General features: G+C 47.5%; 1 protein-coding gene and 1 long non-coding RNA gene across 2 annotated transcripts; one reads left to right on the forward strand and one right to left on the reverse strand.

The window, feature by feature from the left end:
- The first annotated feature begins 452 nt into the window (after nt 1–452).
- On the forward strand, nt 453–13,628 carry olfml2a (olfactomedin-like 2A). Its single transcript, XM_076993825.1, has 8 exons — nt 453–764; nt 8,216–8,479; nt 9,350–9,457; nt 9,548–9,727; nt 9,970–10,252; nt 11,282–11,593; nt 11,935–12,120; nt 12,204–13,628. The coding sequence occupies exons 1-8, from the start codon at nt 672–674 to the stop codon at nt 12,806–12,808; spliced, it is 2,031 nt and encodes a 676-aa protein (XP_076849940.1). The 5' UTR covers nt 453–671; the 3' UTR covers nt 12,809–13,628.
- On the reverse strand, nt 5,382–17,829 carry LOC143498919 (uncharacterized). The gene is made up of 2 exons (XR_013125996.1): nt 17,777–17,829; nt 5,382–7,149 (listed from the first exon to the last, which is right to left on the reverse strand). It is a non-coding gene; the product is annotated as an uncharacterized LOC143498919 (long non-coding RNA).
- Nucleotides 17,830–19,974: the final 2,145 nt, after the last annotated feature.

The following is a 19,974-nucleotide window of genomic DNA, read 5'->3' on the forward strand; positions in this document are numbered from 1 at the left end:
ACCCAGCAAAGACAGAACATCGTTAAATACTGTCGTCTTCAGCCGTATTTAATCAATAATTATATTAATGTAACATAATCTTTTTTCTTTTTGCTTTGAAAATATCCATACCGCAACTGTGAACGTCTCTCTCCCTTTTATCCAAAAGGTGGCGCTATAAGAACAGATAAACAGGCATAAAATATTGGTTCAGTGTGCGTGAAATCGCTACAGCTCTCATGAACTTACAAGGTAGACACACCACCAGTATTATATTCATTCCTTGCAATTTTTCAACAGTTAATTCATCGTTAGAATTTATATGTAATATTCAGTCCTTTTATACACGTTTATTGATTTTGTACGTTTCAACACTTTTTTTGCATTGAATTTCTGATCAAAACAGATGTAGGTCAGACCACGTGTAACTGAGAGTTTGGCAGCGTGGCCCCGCCTGGGCTCGCGCACTGGGATGGTAGTGGGTGTGCGCGTGTCAATACTCCATCTGGAGAGTGCAGTGCGCCCCAGCGCTGCGTGCACCAACCGTGCGGGGAAGCGAACATTTAAACGCCTGCGTTTAAAGACATGCAGCAGTGAATTATTACTGCTGTTAATCAGAGGCTTGAAACCACGGCAGGCTCGGGATAGCCCACAGGTGCTACACGCGGTCCTCCGAAACCTGCGGATAACGGATGATTATTTTGGGAGAAATGTGGACTTACAGGAATATTATTACGTGCGTGTGTGTGCTTGTCCTGACCGAGAATGCCTTCGCCATAAATAAGGTAGGATGGTTGCATACAGTTGGGCTTTCGGTCCGTGTTTATATCTTGTCTTTTTAAAACTCACCTTGCAACTCGAGTGGACGCACTGGACTTTGTGCACCTTACAGTCAGCACAAATCAATTGTCCTCTTTATATATATATATATATATATATATATATATATATATATATATATATATATATATTTTAAACCGTTGTAAATGCCTATACAGATTTATCCTTCACAATATTTAGGAGAGAATGCTCATAATTCAACTGCGTGCTCGCTGATTAGAAGAAAAGGGTTTCTTCCACCCTGCAACGCTCCCTGGGAATTGTATAGACATCTAGTCCAGTAACATAGACCTAACCTGCTACTCTAAAGACATAATCCAGTCTAGTAGCATAGACCTAACTATCTACGCTGTTTCTGAAGAAGGCATCGTGGGAGTGTCTGAAGAAAGAAGCACAGTTCTCGTTTGATTTTGAAACACGATCATCAGGGAATTGTGAAATTTTAGACGCTTCGTAATCGGCATTCCTGAAACATGTAATTCCAAGTGACCCAGCGTATATTATGTGGTTAATGCACCAGTTAAAAAAACAAGAATGGGAGCACTAAATGATTGGAGAACATGACCACATTTCCTCTGCTCTTGACAAATGTGGACTGTTTTTATTAAGCGCGTTCATCTCGTTTACTCTGGGAGACGCGCAACGAGCGCACAAGCCACAGAGTGACAGGGAGCGCATTTGGATAGGAAAGAGGATATTGGCTTACGTGGTGTAGTTTCGCGGACAAAATTTTTTAAAAGTCCGGATAAAATGTCACTTAAGGTTTGAGCGCTCTCACACATTACACAGATAGAACCAGGGTCTGGCACGTGCCCATCTGCGAGAACACTCCGACTCCTCGGATTTCCAGAAATTGCCACTTTTAATCCTCGAGAAGAACTGGAAGCCCTTAAATTAAACACAACGGCTCCCCGATCGTGTTGTTGAAAAACCTGGATCTTGAATACGAGTTCACGCATGTGGTTTAAGTTTGGTGATTAGTGCAATCTATTCCTGCAAAACGAGACATTTAGAACAGAGGCTAAGCCTTGTTCCGTGACCTTTGAACTTCAGGAGACCTGTACAGTGCCTCCTATACGCCCTCTCAGTCGTTTGGGTTTATATATTTGATTGGCCGATTTGCAGCAGAACTCTTCCTGCTCCGTCTGTCCTCCGGGAGCGAATGTCCTGGACGCAGCTGGATACAGATCTCCGTCAGCACACGGAGCAGGCACTTGAGCGGCCGCTGGAGCGGAGCATGCGTGTGGTGTGAAATCCCCCTTTGGTTGGGTGTGTGAGTGTGTGTTGGGCACCAGGCCCAGCCGTGCATTTGCAGGAGTGAAGCTCCACTGGGGTTAAAAACAATATAGTTCTGCTTACACAGCTGTAGCTCATAGGAGTACCAGCACCCCTCCCACACCATCCCGACACACCCTGCGCTCTCACACACACTGTGTGTGTGTGTGTGTGTGTGTGTGTGTAACAGAACATGTGCCCTAATTGTGTTAAGTGTAACATGTAATGCGATCATGTTTTAATATTGTGCAGAGTAATGCAGGTTATCAAACCTATGATCTGGTCATGGCAGAGAAAACAAACAGAGGCTCCACCGAACACTCATCCAAACTCTGTCCAGGTCAGTCCAGTACAGTCCAGGTCTAAGTTCTGAGGACTGGCTTATCCTCAGGTATTCTCCCCCTTAGAAGGAGTCTACTTGTTGTCCTTCCTCATTCTTTAACATAAACAGCTTCCAAATATCAAAGGTCAGTTCCAAGTGTAAGAAACGCAGCACCAAACAGGAACTGCAGGCAGCATGTTCGCTCTCGTCACCCACGTCACTCACGTCGGCCACGTCACCCACGTCACCCACGTCACTCACGTCACTCACGTCACCCACGTCGGCCACGTCACCCACGTCACCCACATCACTCACGTCACACACGCTGGTGCAGCTCGGCTGGTGTAGCAGGGGCGGTGTGGTGCTAGCAGTATCACATGTGCAGTGCGTGCCATCACAGGGAACAATACGCAGGTTACTTCTGATAAGAGTCTCTGACAAACAGTCCACACCAAATGCAGTGCTCTGTATCTGTGTCAGTCACGCAAGCCTGAGGCCAGGGAAGGAGCGAAGGAAGGTTGGGAGAGACAGACAGGTGTGTCTCACCTGCAGTACAGGGTCACATCTCCTCCAGGTGTGTCTCACCTACAGTACAGGGTCACATCTCCTCCAGGTGTGTCTCACCTGCAGTACAGGGTCACATCTCCTCCAGGTGTGTCTCACCTGCAGTACAGGGTCACATCTCCTCCAGGTGTGTCTCACCTGCAGTACAGGGTCACATCTCCTCCAGGTGTGTCTCACCTGCAGTACAGGGTCACATCTCCTCCAGGTGTGTCTCACCTGCAGTACAGGGTCACATCTCCTCCAGGTGTGTCTCACCTACATTTCAACTCTCCAAGGAGGCCGAGAGAAGGAGAAAGAGAGAGGAAGAGAGAGAGGTGGTTTGGCTCTAAATAACTAAGGAGATGCTAAGGAAAATCACTGCTGTGTTTATGTCAGACTTTCTCGTCCATTCCCGCTCTTTTATCCGCCATCTGGGGCTGTGGCTTTACTCGGTAGTCAAATCAGCTGCCACGCTCGAGATAAACATCTGTTCCGTTCGACCGTCCTCTGAACAACTAGTGCAGTGACCATCATGGATCACGTCCAGACCTCCGAGGGCTTCATATGTATTTGTTCTGAGAAAATCCTGCCACTGAACATCATGTCGCCCCTGGTTACCAAACCCTAACACAGGCTGAGATTAGCATGTGTGGCGCGGGCAGTGAGGAGATCCCGTGGCCTGCTGTCTGCACTCTGAGATGAGCAGGAAGTGTTTCGGTTCCATGGGCACTGCAAGCTGACCCAGTGGGTCACTGGTGAGCCAGCGCTCAACCACAGGAGCTGAGGGTCAGTGGCTGTTTGGTACTGGGAGACCGGAGCCTTCGCAGCCGGTCCAGGGTACAACCCCACCCCCCCTCCCCCGGACGTCTGCTTTTAGCCATAATTACATTTTCTCTCAAAATCGTAATTCTGTCTCTGCTCTTCCGATGTCTGGGTTTCTGTAAACGATTTTGTTCGATGGAGAGAAGTGCTCCATACTCAAACAGAGCGCTTGGACCAGAGATACAAGAACAACATGCGTTACCTCCAGAAATATATTTGGGGAAAAAATATAAATGAACCACATACTATAAACCTAAACCAGTGATTCTGTGCCTGCAGTAACAATGAGCAATATCAGAGAATTATGAACAAAGCAAACAACCACAAAAATAAAAGGGATTAGAATGTTACAGGCAGCGAGCCAGACCGACTCCAGTGCGCTGCTGACATAAATGAGAAGAAGGCTGTGATTGGTCTGTCTGCTCAGTTGAGTTCAAATGTCTCTCAGTCATTGGCTGAACCCAGCAGGATGACAGACACTTAATGGGAGCCATCGCACATAAAGTTTCCTAGCAGGAATGTGGTAGTGTATCTCCAAAATCAACGAGAGCTTGCTAAACTAGTTCAGGGTAATTGAGACTGCTTGCCTAATGGTGTGTGTGTGTTTGTGTGTGTGTGTGTGTGTGTGTGTGTGTGTGTGCTGATCTGTCTTATTGGAGTGGTGTTATCGTTATCAACAGACCTGAGTTTAGATATTTGCAGGGCCTGTAGAGACCCTTACACTGTAAACACATTTGCCCTCGGAGTTACAGTCTCATGACCTGGTGATGATTGGCTTGAGGGCCTTTGTTAGTGGGTTTGTTTAGTGCCCAGCAGGACAGCTGGTGCAGGCGTCCCCATGGACATGCGTGGGTTTGGCCCTCGTGATCACGGCTCGCTTCTGCAGTTCTCTGCATTATAATGTTCCAGAATAATCCAGACAGCCTGGAGTTGCTTTTAATGTCCTCATCAAGAGCACCACAGGGCAGCCAATGAAAACGCTTCCCAAACGGGAGAATCACATCATAAGCTAAACTACGATCCTGGCTCCAGGGTAACGGATTAAGTTGTGAAGTTCTGGCAACCTGCTGGATGATTCTGGAAAGATGACAGTGGCTGTGGAGTGTGTCCGAGGTGGGTGTCCCTGTGTGGTCTGCTGGAGGGGGTGTGGTACAGCGTGTGAGTGACAGGTGTCCCAACAGATGGCATATGTTTATGTGACCTGTCTCTACTCATTTGGACTCGGTGTAATCAATGACTCAGTTTAACAGCTCCGTTTAGGAACTCAAGGCTATAGTGTTGAAGTCACAGTGCATTATCCCCCCTAGTTCAACAAATGAACCTATTGTTAAAACTCACTTGGCCTGTACTGTGTGTGTGTGTGTGTGTGTGTGTGTGTGTGTGTGTGCCTCACAATAGAACTGCAGAGTTGGTTAAACTCTTCCTGTGCCATCAGCCTCCCAGCTCAGTGTGCACACTGCAGCGATGTTGTCATGGAGGTTGCCATGGAGGTTACCATAGAGGTTACCATGGAGGTGCTCTGTGCTCTACTTCGGTTGGCTTGTTGGTTCTAATCCCCCTTGTGAAGAGAGAATTCTCTCGTCAGCTTTTGTTGGACTGAATGCGCACATGTCGGGCAGGTGGACTTCATATTTAGTTTCTGATCTGGTCAGACTTAATCCTGTCTTGGGTACAGTGCATGACCTTACAAAACACACACCCACTCATGATCCATACATACATACACACACACACACACACACACACACACACATGCACACAAACACACACAGACTGAGAGACAGACATTGCAACGTGGCACTTATGAGATCAGACAAACGGATGTCTTAAAGTGCATCATCTCAGACAGCAGGATCTTACAGTGAAGAATCTGTGAAATGCTGGGTTCTTTTCACTGCCTGTAACCACTTCCACATGTGGCTCTTTGAAGAGATCTCTGAACGTCAGGGGAAGGCTGGAGCCCGCCTGGAGTCCTTCGAGCTGCTGCCCGAGACACCCGTGCCCAGACCCACAGCCCTGACCCACAGCCCTGACCCACAGCCCTGACCCACGGCCCAGATGGTGGCACGTGTCCTGTGTCCAGCAGGTGTGTGTGTCCAGCAGGTGTGTGTGTCCAGCAGGTGTGTGTGTCCAGTGGTTCGTGTGTCCAGTGGTTCGTGTGTCCAGCAGGGCGTGTGTCCAGCAGGGCGTGTGTCCAACAGGGCGTGTGTCCAGCAGGGCGTGTGTCCACTAGGGCGTGTGTCCACTAGGGCGTGTCTCCAGCAGGGCGTGTCTCCAGCAGGGCGTGTGTCCACTAGGGTGTGTGTCCACTAGGGTGTGTGTCCAGCAGGGTGTGTGTCCAGCAGGGTGTGTGTCCAGAGGTGGACATCACCTGGGCTGATGACTGAACAGAAACACAGATTTTAGACTTCCGTAAACTCCTTTTGGCCTTTGGCAATAAAATCCCAGTTGGGTGTATTAGGTTATACAGTACTGCAATAACTGACATGTGGCTATAGTACTACAATGCATTATTGACTGCTCTTCCTCATGAAAGTCGCACTGGTGAGGAAGACTCTCAGGGGCCTTGACTTAGGTCACCACTAATGAAATGGCCGGCTGCTCACAAGAACACCGATCAGAGGACGTCATCCCCTGCCTGTCGTCTGGGACGCACGTCTAGTCCAGCGCTGCTCCGCATACTGTACACACATACGGATTCTGGGAGTGTCAGAAGGCTGCATAGTAATGGTAGTAATGTGAATGATAGTAATGTGAATGATAGTAATGTGAATAATGTGACATCCAGACACGCAGACGTACAGACACGCAGACGTACAGACACGCAGACGTACAGACACTCATACATACAGACACTCATACATACAGACACACAGACCTACAGACACGCAGCACTTTTATGATCTTTTATGATCTCTCGTATCTCTCCCCTCATCTTACAGCCCCTTTCTTCTACATTAATATATTTTTAATACATATCATACCCTTTTCACACTTATAATTTTCTATTTGATAATTTTCTATTTGATATATATTTTATATTAAGTATATCAGTGAAGCACTGCATGAAAAAGCAGCACTGTATAAAAATGCTTAGATAATAATACTATTATTACTTGAATGATCATATCAATAATCCCATTGAGCACACCTACTGTCAAACTGCTAATGATGAAAGGGACTCTGGTTAAGAGCTTCTGCCAAATGGTGTAAATGTAAATAATGAGATGTTGGATCTGGATGGACGACGGTATCCACCGAAGTCTCACTGCCACGCTGAATTTACGGGCGTCTGTAGTCCCTGCAGGGCCGGCTTCAAAGACCGGCCACGGTGGACGTCACCTCACCGGTCAGGGAGCTTATAATGTCTACCAGATGGAAAGAGAGAGAGGGGGAAGGAGATGGAGAGAAGGGGGGAGAGAGAGAGAGAGAGAATGAGTGAGAGGGAGTGAGAGAGAAAGAGAGAGAGTGTGAATATTTATTGAATTTTCTTTGCCTGCTGCTGATGCCTTTCTTGTCCCACTCCTAATGAAGTGGATTTAGTCAGTGTGAGTGCCTTTGTAGATATTCACAGTTCAGATCTGTTGCCTGGTGTAGTTGAGGCCCAGGTACCGGTTGCTTAGATACTGCTGTGATCTGAAGAGGTGAATAGGGCTTTGACTTTCTGCGAGACGTTCTGATTAAAAACCTTCACCCCCCCCCCCCCCCTAGAAACCCTCAGACGGCCAGTGGGGGGTCAGCAGCTCTCTGCACTGGTGCTGGTTGACCTCCAGAGAGCTGCCAGGGTCATGCCAGAGGTCATTGCCAGAGGTCATGCCCAGAAAAGCGAGGCGGCGGTTTGAACTGAAAGAGACCAAACAGATCTGTGGTTCTGGGTTCAACTGAGCTGTGTTTATGGTGTAAAAGCAGCATGGGCAGGTTGTCCTGCCTCAACTTGTTCTGGTACATGTTTGCTATGTCGTCTCTCATGCAAGTCTAGGCAGCATCATAGTTAATAAATTCAAATCAGTCTGATGCGTTCACCTCAAAGCTTCCTTAAAGGTTTCCCAAATCCTTAAAGCCCCACCAGTTCAAGGTCAGGGTCATGACTTCGTATGTGATCTCACACTTAATATTACACTTTTAGTATAAATTTATCTTCAGACACCCACTCAGGAATTGTGGTGTATATTTCATATAGGGCAAAATTAAAGGGGCTCTTTAGATGCCATTATCAGGACCACTGTACATGCAGTGTGTTTCTGTATGCTGTGAGATCAGAGGAAACATGTGTGGAGCAGAAGCAGTAAGAATGTAAAGGGTTGGCAGGTTCGTCTGTCCTCATCTTGGAACGTTCCAGGGTTAGAAAGTGTTTATCACCCTCCTGACATGTCCTCTCTCTCTCTCTCTCTCTCTCTCTCTCTCTCTCTCTCTCTCTTCCTCGCTCTCTCACAGCTCTTCGGTGACCTGGAGCCGGTGCGGATGACCTCTGAGGGTTCGGACTGCCGCTGTAAGTGTGTGATGCGGCCCCTCAGCGCTGAGGCCTGCTCTCGCCTGCGCGGGGGCGCCCAGCGCGTGGATGACTTCTACGCCGTGGAGACCGTCAGCTCGGGCTCCGACTGCAAGTGCTCGTGCACGGCGCCGCCTTCGGCTCTGAACCCCTGCGAGAACGAGTGGAGGATGGAGAAGCTGAAGAAACAGGCGCCCGAGCTGCTGAAGGTGGAGGCCATCGCTCCGCACGACTCCACCCTCACGCACACCATCACATCTCCATCACTCTCACTCTACCTCACCAGGAAATGAATGAGACAGTGGTGCAGACACACACTCATTAAACACGTATCACACCCATCGCATGACTGGAAACCCTGGTAGACCTGCCATAGACCATAGACTGGCATCTCTTACATAGACTGTCCTACAGGTCCTGCAGGTGCACAGTAACTCTGTACTTTACTCCATCTGTAGACTGTTGTCATGAAATGTCTGCTGGGCACAGTCTGAAGTCGGAAGTGTCACTGGTCAGTTTGTGCTGTATAGATATTAGTTGTCTGGTTTATTCTCTGCACCGCAGTGGTATTGTTTAGCGTGGCTGTGGTGTGCTAGTGGCACGCTTCTGTTTGGATTTCATGGCTTTAGCCATGGTGCAGTTAAGTGAACTAAAGTCAACACTTATTCCAGAGTCCAACTGGACATGTCCACTGGTTTAATTGGAGATTATAATCCAATATACACATATGTAAACAATGTAAAACAAAGTTGAATTTTATCTCAGGCTGTTTCAGTCGTATCCGTGACTAGCAGTGGCCACATGCCGCCATAGAGAAAAAACATGTGTGCTTCATGTCATCGAGGAGTCCATTCAGAAACACGGCAGGTTTGAGTTACACACATTTGTCTTGTATTTCCTGGGCGTGTGTGCATCACTGTGTTGCCAAGATAAAACAACGATGTTCTTAAAAATGGATTTTAAAAGAACTTTCAAGGGAAGTTTGATTATTGGTAACAGGTTTGTGTGTGTGTGTGTGTGTGTGTGTGTGTGTGTGTGTGTGTGTGTGTGTGTGTGTGTGTGTGTGTGTGTGTGTGTAGCTCCAGTCTATGGTGGATCTGCTGGAGGGGACATTGTACAGTATGGATCTGATGAAGGTCCACGCATACATGAATAAGGTGGTAACGCAGATGAACACTCTGGAGGAGGTAAAAGAAACCAAGTCACAAAGAACAGTGAGATACCAGCAGAGTGAAGGAGGTACAGAACATACATCCAGTGTTTTGGTTTGTCCACAGACGATAAAGACAAATCTAAGCCGTGAGAATGACTTCGTTAGGGACAGCGTTGTGAATCTGTCCAATCAGCTGAAGAGATACGAGAACTACTCTGACATCATGGTCAGCATTAAGAAGGAGATCTCCAGCCTGGGACTGCAGCTACTGCAGAAGGACTCGGCTGCTGACAGCAAGGCCCAGGTCTCTCTCTCTCTCTCTCTCTCTCTCTCTCTCTCTCTCTCTCTCTCTCTCTCTCTCTCTCTCTCTCTCTCACTCACTCACTCACTCACTCACTCACTCACTCACTCACTCACTCTCACACACACACACACACACACACACACACACACTTATATTTTTACATTTAGGGCATTTAGCAGACGCTGTTCTACATTAACTAGCATACTACTCTACATTAACTAGCATACTGCTCTGCATTGTAGGCCACGGAAAATAAACCCAAAGAAGCCGGAAAAGCCCCCAACAAAAAGGCGCTAGCAGCCAAACCCCAGGCAGCCAAACCCCCAGCGAAGCAGCCCAAAGAGAAACCCATCAAACCTGTGAAGAAGGAGCCGCCGGCCAAACCAGCCAAAGCCGCTAAGCCTGACCCCACGCCCAAGACTAAGGTCGTAGGTCACCAGCCCGGGGTCATTAGGGGCATCACCTACTACAAGGCAGAACGGGTGGACGACTCTCAGCCTAACACTGCGGAGAGAGGGGAGAGAGGTGTGGGGCCAGCCACACACACACACACACACACACACACACACACACACACACACACACACACACACTTATTGTAGTGTAATTACAGTCAGCGTGTGATTAGGCCTTGCAGCCATAGTTCCAACCTTTATATTGTTAAAGAACATTAAGTAAATAAACCTCCTCCCTATGGTCTTCTGTTGTAATGGTTATACACACACACACACACACACACACACACACACACACACACACACACACACACACACACACACACACACACACACACACACGGGTGTAGGAAGTAAGAGGCTTTATTGCTGTAGCGTGCCAAGCAATCCAGCATCCATGGTGAGCTCTGTCCATGAAGTCTTCCTCATAGACTCTTTCCTCATATTCTGAATTACTTTGTAACAGTCATTAATGGTAATTGTGAACAGCTTTTAGGCAGTGATCCCGTATATAAAGGTTATGGAGTTGCAAAACTAATTAATCCTACCTCCCTTGGGAGGGACTTTGAACACTTCATGATGTTGATGGAGCTTCTGGGATCTGGTCGTCGTCCTGATCTACGCCCTTCTCCACTCTGGGAACCTCCCTGTGCTCTCTCGTACTGAAGGCCCGTCTTCATCTGTATTAGGCAGCCGGGCTAATGGAGCCTGCCGTGTAAACTCACGTTTCGCTCACGTTTGCCCCGGACACTCGTGCTTGCGGGTCAGGTTCCAGACTGTCCTACGGTGCCGGAAGAGAGGGCTCAGGTTAGGGTCTTTCCCCTTACGCTGTCTGGTGGTGATCTGTTTGACATGGCCCAACATGAAACACGTCCGGTTTGAGAATGCCATATCCAAACATCGGCAAGAGAGACTTGCTTAGAGGGCAGGAAGTTACTATGGGTGCAACATCTCATTAATAATAAATATCTTCTTTGATGTGCAGCAGTGGAATCTGGGATACTTGGGGTGAAACACTGAACTGTAGGTTGTAATCTCTGCCTCTTCCCCTCCCTGTTTCTCTCTCGCTCTATTCATTCTTCTCTTTCGATGTTTAAAGGAAACCCAGCCAAAGCCCACACCGTGCACCAGATTGCTGACAAGGGGGGTTCCGAACTCGTCTTGGAAGCCATAGAGGGTACCACGGCAGCAGCGCCAACGACAACCACCACCACCACAACTGTTGCCATGAAACCAGCAACACCAACAATAACATCAACAGCAGTTGCCTCACAGACCAGCAGTAGTGCTGTGGAATTTCTAACCACAAGCACCTCCCAGTCTCCACCGGCGATCGACAAACCCACTGTTACTATCACTCCTGTTCTGATAAGCAAGGTCAGCAGTGGGAGATCCAACTGGACCAGAGCAGGTATGTTTCACCCATCACCTCCTGATCACTGGATCTCTTAACCCATCACCTCCTGATCACTGGATCTCTTAACCCATCACCTCCTGATCACTGGATCTCTTAACCCATCACCTCCTGATCACTGGATCTCTTAACCCATCACCTCCTGATCACTGGATCTCTTAACCCCTCACCTCCTGATCACTGAATCTCTTAGTGGTGATTATTTCTTTTTCCAATGGTAACGTGTGTTTGTGTGTGTTCGTGCATGCGCATGTGTGTGTGCGTGTATGTGGACGTCCGTGTGGGTGTATGTGTGTGCGCGGGTATGTTTTTTTTTGCGTGCGTGTGTGTTCTTGCAGGTAAATCCCTGGAGTGTGAAGGCACCATTGCATCAGTGGAGATGCCAGTGAAGCACCACAGTTACGGCCGTAACGAGGGGGCCTGGATGAAGGATCCCCTTGCCAAGGACCAGAAGATCTACGTCACCAACTATTACTACGGCAACAACCTGGTGGAGTTCCGCAACCTGGAGAATTTCAAACAAGGTGGGGACAAACGTAGCAGCATTGGAGTGTGACGGTGTAATCGTGACGTGAAGGTTTCCACGCTAACGCTGCGCTAACCCTAGGTCGTTGGAGTAACCTCTACAAGCTCCCCTACAACTGGATCGGCACGGGTCACGTGGTCTACAACGGAGCCTTCTACTACAACCGGGCCTTCACCAAGAACATCATAAAGTACGACCTGCGCATGCGCTACGTGGCGGCCTGGACGCTGCTGCACGATGTCGTCTACGAGGACACCACGCCGTGGAAGTGGAGGGGCCACTCCGACATCGACTTCGCCGTGGACGAGAGCGGCCTGTGGGTCATCTACCCGTCGCTGGACTACGACTACTCCCAGCAGGAGGTCATCGTGGTCAGCCGGCTCGACCCCGGCGACCTCTCGCTGCGCAAGGAGACCACGTGGAGGACCGGCCTGAGACGCAACTCGTACGGCAACTGCTTCATCGTGTGCGGCGTGCTGTACGCCGTCGACGCCTACAACCAGAAGGAGGCGGAGGTGTCGTATGCCTACGACACGCACACCAACACGGAGGCCACGCCCCACCTGCCCTTCACAAACGAGTACGCGTTCGTGACGCAAGTGGACTACAACCCCAGGGAGAAGGTGCTGTACGCATGGGACAACGGCCACCAGCTCACCTACCACATTCACTTCGTGGGACAGTGAACACACACACACACACACACACACACACACACCCCGGCCACCACAGACTCCCCTGGGCTTCAGGACACAGGAGGGGATTTAAGGAAAATACATCTGACACTTTTGATATTGTATACAAATTAGTGGTCTGGGTTTGAGTGACTCATGGTTTTAATGTAATTCTTACCTGAATTTAAAATTCAAGGGCTGCACAGCTAATGAAGCTGAATTGTTTCCAGTTGGCATCTTAACTGGTTTGTCGTTTATATTGGAAACTCAAGCATTTTTAGTAATAAGAATTAAAGTTGATGTTTCAAGGAGATGACCTCAGAAAGCAACATGTAGTTGTTTTATAATTGGCAACTATATTAGGAAACTTCATGAAGTCTAACATGTTATCTCCTCGTTTATTAAACAAAAATCTGTGAGTAAGTAAATGAACTCACTGTTACCATATAAGGTTGCTATGGTGCATATATTAAATGGAGTGTAATGATGTATGTAAATTGCTCATATACACTCAACTATTAATTTTGTAAAGTATTAATATTGCTCTGTAAATATTTTCAGCACGTTACAAAGTTGTTTGTTACAGCAGTAAGGATGTTTTTGGTGTCAATCAATATAATTTTAAAGCGTTACTTAAACTCCTGGATGAGTTTTCTTAGATTTTTTTGTACGTCTGATATATTAGGAAAAATGGTACACAATTTCTACACAAAAGGTCAAATACACTTTCACTCCAATTACCACAGGTTGTGTTTTGACAATCTGCTACATTATGAGAAAATGCAGTGTTTTTTTTTCACTTGGCAAGGCAAATAAACTCAGTTCTAATTTTAACAAACTGTCTGCTTGTCATTCTCACGTTCAGGACATTCATCCTTGTTCTGTCCGAACAGGAAGGACGTGCTCTTCAGCTCTTCCCAGCATCATGTATTTTCATAAGGAAGAAATGGGTGAGGCCATGCATGATTGACAGGTGGGAGGGGCAGGGTCTGGGAGATGACCCGTAGTGCTCTGTGCGGTTGTTTCCGTCCTCCCTCGTTTAACCCCGTGCACCTGTCCCATCAGCCCTGTTCCTCCACCACACAGACGAGGCTTGTGCGTGAGGCTATCGTGGCTTTGTTTTGATCTCGGGGGGATATTTATTTAAATATAGAAAGTCACGCCCGGATATTTTCCTGCCTGGCAGGCGTTGCCCTCCCGGCAGGATGAGCTCATTCCCAACACCCTGACTGATGCGGCAGCTCCGGTTTCGGTCCGAGACTGTTAACGTGACTCAGGCGGACCCATCAGAGTTACTCCACCTAAGCGGGCCTCCATTGTTCAGGTTCCCTTAAGACTTCATTTGGCAGCTGTGCAAGTGTGTGTGTGTGTGTGTGTGTGTGTGTGTGTGTGTGTGTGTGTGTGTGTGTGTGTGTGTGTGTATGTGTGTGTGTGTGTGTGTGGCGGTGTCCGCTCACCCTTTCCTACACACACCCTGCACCAAATGACCGCTCTGGGGACACTTTCTTTATCCAGCCTATTAAAAACACTTGGAAACCCAGTTCCAGATCCAGGAATCGCCAGCGTCTTGCTAGTTCCAGAGGCGCATAGAAGAAAAGATGATGAGATGAAAGACAAAGCCGTGGTTCATGGACCTGCCCCTGAGCGTGCGCTCTGCAGCTCAGATCAGAAGGTCAGTGCCCTTCTCCACACAGGGGCCTCCAGCCTTAAGCCACAGATAATGTTGGATTTCTTCATCTTTGTGGGACTTCGCTGTCATCTCTTCAGTGATAGGTGATGCACAAAAATATCTGCCACAGTTATTTCTGACAAAACAAATGCACAAATGTCCACATGCAGCCACTTACCCATCACAAACACAATCACAGAAACATTGCCTCTGATTCTCGCTCTTATGCAAAACAGAGGAGCAAATGTGAACTGATTTCCTAATCCAGGCACATACCAGACTGTTAGAATTACGACACTGAGAGCATCTTGGCTGCTTCTTCTCAGGGAAGATTCACGACACTGACACTTCATGAAACGAAGCTCCATAATTGAAACATCACCACAGAAAAATGCACGTGGCTCGAGAACCAGCAAACATGGAACCGGTGACTTCACAGTAGTGTCTGATCTTTCACACTGACAATCGACTCACTTGTGTTCATGGTCAACGGTCAGCAAAGGATTCAGTAGTATTCACAAGTCTGAACAAAGTGTTCAGTAGCGTTCACAGTCAGCAGTCAGCACTTGTGATCAGACAGCACTGATGTGTCTGACACGTTTGGAGCTGGCGCAGACACTTGGTTAACTTGGTTCTGAGGGTAAACGGGAGATGGACCAGTGCCAGTCTGAAGATGCTTGACCTTTGTGAGCCCACCCCCCACGCTCTGTGGACAGCCGCTGTAGGAAGACATTGTAGGGAGGACAATGGCTGCTTTTTAGGGCCAATGGCTCCAGTCTGATGTCACTACTCAAGGCTGCAGTCATGGGGAGGAATTGGTGGAATTCTGGAGCCGTAAGTAAAGTCCTACTCAGGCAGAAGAATGAGGCGTTGTGTGCAGGGTTTTCCCCTTCTGATGAATATAAGAGGCTCCCCACGGCATGTAAAACGCACGTCCTTTTTTTTTTACGCCAAAGCCCTCAGCCGGCCACAGGTCGACGCCGTAACCTCTGCTCCACAAATGTCACACATCGCACGGCAGTCTGGAAACGTCGGCGGTGCCGAAGGAGATGAACTCAGCTCCTACGACCTACGAGAGGCCCTCGCATGCTACGTTGGGAGCAGAACGCAGCTACTCCAGCCCACGGAGGATCATCCAGGGAGGAGGTCTCCACCACCGTCTCTCTTCAGCCAAACGCGCCCGTGTCAGGCTTACATGTTTCATCATAGCTGCTAAGACATTCATCTTCCTGCGGAAAGCTTTCATTGAAAGCTCAGTTCGCCTCGACACCCTTCACAGCTGTAAATTGCAGCAGTGACCGTCCGTCCTTCTGACCGACAGGCGTGCAGACACTAAGGCAGAGGCGGTTCCAAATCACCCCCCCCCCCCCCCCCCCAAATTCCCTACGACTCCATAATTGGGTCAAGCAGCCTGCATGGACACAGAACATCCACATGGAACAGGATGAGCAGCATCTGAGCGAAGAAAGGATCTTTAACCCGGTCTGGGTTTTATTAGCAGAATCTGGGACCAAGGCGTTTAAACACGGTTGGAATCAGGCTCTTCAATTCAAACACTTTATGGTTCAAGTCCACAAAGAGCTCAAACGGAGAAAGCTTTGCAGTAATAGCACGGGGTTCTATTGTGGATTATTGAATCCATTTGTGGTGCAGCAGGATCATAACTGTGTTAAGAAAAAAGAAAAGGACACAGTTCATGCACATATGTAACTGCATCAAAGACAAAATTCAAACATGTGGAAATGTGGGAAAATCAAACATGACTCATTCATTCTCTAAGGAACCTTGTCCACACAGAAGAATATTTAACTTTGTGCTGCACGCGTGGGATCTTTGTAAATGCTACCTGTACTGTTGCAGTCTTCAACGTACAAGAGCAACATTTGCACAGTTCAACAGTTGGTTGTTCTCTATAAAATGTAAAAGACATAAAGCATGTTCTATGTTAGTATGGGGACCAGGGAGATTATTTCAATGTGTTAACAGTGATTGTAAACACACAGACGAAAGGGACGTCAGTTCATACCAAACACTTGCATTCTCTTTTAAAATGAATAGAAAATTCCACTACAGTGGCATGTATTAAGAAGGACAAATAACCTAGAAACATAATCAGTACAAATGTCTTGCACACACATTCTCCAAACCCTCATTGCAAGCCTGTTTGTGCAGCCAAATTCAATTTTCCCTTCATGAGGAAGATAAGTGTATTGGGTGAGAAATTAGTGTGGCCTGCTTTACTTCAGGTTTGGCCAAAACACACACACCCAACCACACACACACACGAAGCAGGACATCAGCCCTAGCAGTATGATCAAGGGTGTTCCCCAAATTGAGACCATTCTGTAGCAGGACCTTCTTCTGGTCTGAGATTACTGGCCTCCCTGGGAGACAGGCAGACAAACACTCACACAAAACGCTGTCATCACCAACAGCTTCAGAGGACCAGAGTCCAGCTGAGGAACGCAATGAATCTGTCCTAATCCCAGGATCTCGACGGCCGGGATTGGCTCTATACCAAAGTCGACAATCATGCCGCCTCACAACAGACACTGACATGGAAAACAAGCAAGAACTCCATGACCAGTTGGACTTAACTGGACAGTGATTAAGGGCGTTCTGTTGTGGAACTTATATTTTAACCAAGAGTTATGCAAATATTTAAGCATTAAGCCTGATATTCTGTTCTTTAACTTCATAGTCATCATTGTGACCCAATTTCAGTCCTACAGAACCAGAATATAAAACACTGTCTCTGCTCAATTACCAAGTATTATGTAAACTGAGGCTATAAATGTTTAGAGACAGGACCAAAACTCTGGGCCCCACCCACACCATCCCTGCATGACTACGTTTCCATGACTCCCCAAGTTTCCGTTACTCCTTTAAGGTTCCAGAATCCAAGACTTCCTCCAGTGTTTCCACACTGTGACTAAGGGAAGGTTCCGTGTTGTTGAGCGCAGATGTGCGATCTCTCCTCATTCTCTCAGCCCCACACCGAGACCCTACACCCCCAGCAGCGCTGTGGAATATGGAATACTGTGGAAGTCATGAATGATCACCGCTCTGATTCCAATTGTGTCCCAAGGCATGGGAGTTCCAGTTATAAAAGGATTATTGTTGCCACTGACAGCTGTTGTCTAAAACAATCTTCTTATACTTTTAATGATCTCTCCTAAACATATGCACACACACACACACACACACACACACTTTCCAGAACATAACCCATGTTCAGTTTTATGTACAGAACAATAACAGATGAATCATCTGCTGACCATTTCTTAAGGGCACAAACACACGTGACTTACTGTCTCATAGGACTGTACCAGGTTCCCAGAGAGGTCTCCTTTGCTCCGTTCTGCTCCAGTGTGTGTGTGTGTGTGTGTGTGCGTGTGTGTGTGTGTGTGCGTAGCTTCCTTCCTGCTCCTGGCCTGCCTCTCTCCCTCCTGGGGTAAACCTGGCAGTGCAGAATGGGGCAGTTGTATGATACTGTTTTATTGGCTTTTATTGGTTTCATGTTTTAAGTAAAGCCCGCTGCCTTTACACACAGGGCAGTACCATTCCTAAGGGGGTAATGTTCACAGCCAGCTCACCCCTGATTACAGGTCAACAACACAGTTATGTTGGATTTCAGTGAGGACCCATCATTCTTTTCAGCCAAGTGACTTTTTTCTAATGCAGATTTGAATGTTTATGCTATTGTGCCCCACTCATAGCGTCATGTAAGTCATAGCATTATGTCTAAAGAATCAGCAAATCCAGAGGAAGTGTGTCGTGAGTCATGTGACGTGAGATTTCACAACTTCAAACCCAGCGATTCTGGAGCATTGATCAACACCCCTCCATCAGCAGCCTGCTGTTCCAAATCAGTCTCACATGAACAGGGCAGCCGAAGCCCCAGAACACACACGGACGACACACATGGGTGAGGCAATTGCTCCCCTGAGCGCTGGAAGACGAGGGAGGATATATGCAGCACGGCACACACGACCCGCTGGACATTCACCCGGGCAGCTGAGACACTGCACTTGAACACAGGGGTGATGGACAGTGCACAGATGCTGGAGTGAGATATAGCAGAAGAATGTATATAGGGCTGCATGTCATGAGCAGAACGAGTGTGAGGTTTAGTGCGTGGGGAGAATATCGATGGTGAAGGTGAGGAGTCCCAGGGGATCAACACAGCCACTTTAGCTGCGCTCAAGTAAGAACACAGAGTGGGAGAGTTGTGCAGAGAAGACGTCTAGTCCCAGACTAAACACAGCCTCCTTCAGGGGGGTCAGTCCAGTAAAAGGCTGAAGTAACACCGCCCTGGGCTACGAGACATTTCTGCTTCCAGGAAGAAAACAAAGACCCTTTGTGCCATGTTGAGCTACTTTTGGGTTGTTTAATAATCACTCGTATGCATTACATTCATATAGTTACCCTCGTGTCTAATGATTACTAAGTGTAAAGCTATTAAAATTAAAGCTATTATTCAGGTAATTACAGAAGTGGGTTCACTCATTGGCCACTTCATTAGAGACACTTACCTTATACCTACTCTCATTGGCCACTTCATTAGAGACACTTACCTTATACCTACTCTCATTGGCTACTTCATTAGAAACACTTACCTTATACCTACTTTCATTGGCTACTTCATTAGAGACACTTACCTTATACCTACTTTCATTGGCTACTTCATTAGAGACACTTACCTTATACCTACTCTCATTGGCTACTTCATTAGAGACACTTACCTTATACCTACTCTCATTGGCCACTTCATTAGAGACACTTACCTTATACCTACTCTCATTGGCTACTTCATTAGAAACACCCACCTTCTACCTACTCTCAGTGGCCTCTAGGGTGCAACTGTACAGGTGAACATTACAGGTGCACACTTACACACTGCAGGTCACCTGTTGCAGTGTCAGTGGCTCTCTGGCCCAACGGCCTCCGACCGGTTGAGACACCAACAGAACTGGTGGCACCAGCCTCAGTATTGCGGAGCTACTGATGTGGTTTGTGCTGAGCTGGTAGGAGTGTATGACACTCTGCTGGGTCTGGGACGGTCTGCCACAACCCAAACCCTGGAGGAAGGAGGATAGCTGACCCAAACCGGGGACTGAAGTCAGCAAATGTACGACAAAGTACTGCAAATATATCAACATGAAGCAAGAGATGAAAGATCAGTAGCTGATAAATGACAGAAATGAAGTGGCCAAGCTCTCTGCTAATTAAACCTAATGTACTGTATATAGCACCTGTCCAAGCAAGGTGCTTCACGACACAGAAATAAATATTAAACATACCAATAAAAACAAAATGATATAAAATACACAAATAAGTTGAAACAAGTGACATAAAACAAAAGCCAGGGCATACAAATGAGTCGTGAAAATGAAATCAAAGCACTTTTCCCCTTTCACTTTTTGCTTTGGACGACTAAGATCCCCTGACCAGAGGACCATGACCCGGACCTGCTTCGTACGTCAGTACCAGAATCTTAAACTATACT

The sequence above is a fragment of the Brachyhypopomus gauderio genome, unplaced genomic scaffold, assembly GCF_052324685.1.
Source record: "Brachyhypopomus gauderio isolate BG-103 unplaced genomic scaffold, BGAUD_0.2 sc124, whole genome shotgun sequence".
Classification (NCBI taxonomy): domain Eukaryota; kingdom Metazoa; phylum Chordata; class Actinopteri; order Gymnotiformes; family Hypopomidae; genus Brachyhypopomus; species Brachyhypopomus gauderio.

What these genes read in the sequence shown, in the direction of transcription:
- olfml2a (XM_076993825.1), top strand. Translation starts at nt 672, where the DNA reads ATGATTATTTTGGGAGAAATGTGGACTTACAGGAATATTATTACGTGC. An exon ending in AGATGAACACTCTGGAGGAG is followed by an intron (nt 9,458 to 9,547) that starts GTAAAAGAAACC and finishes GTTTGTCCACAG; the next exon opens with ACGATAAAGACAAATCTAAG. An exon ending in CTGCTGACAGCAAGGCCCAG is followed by an intron (nt 9,728 to 9,969) that starts GTCTCTCTCTCT and finishes TCTGCATTGTAG; the next exon opens with GCCACGGAAAATAAACCCAA.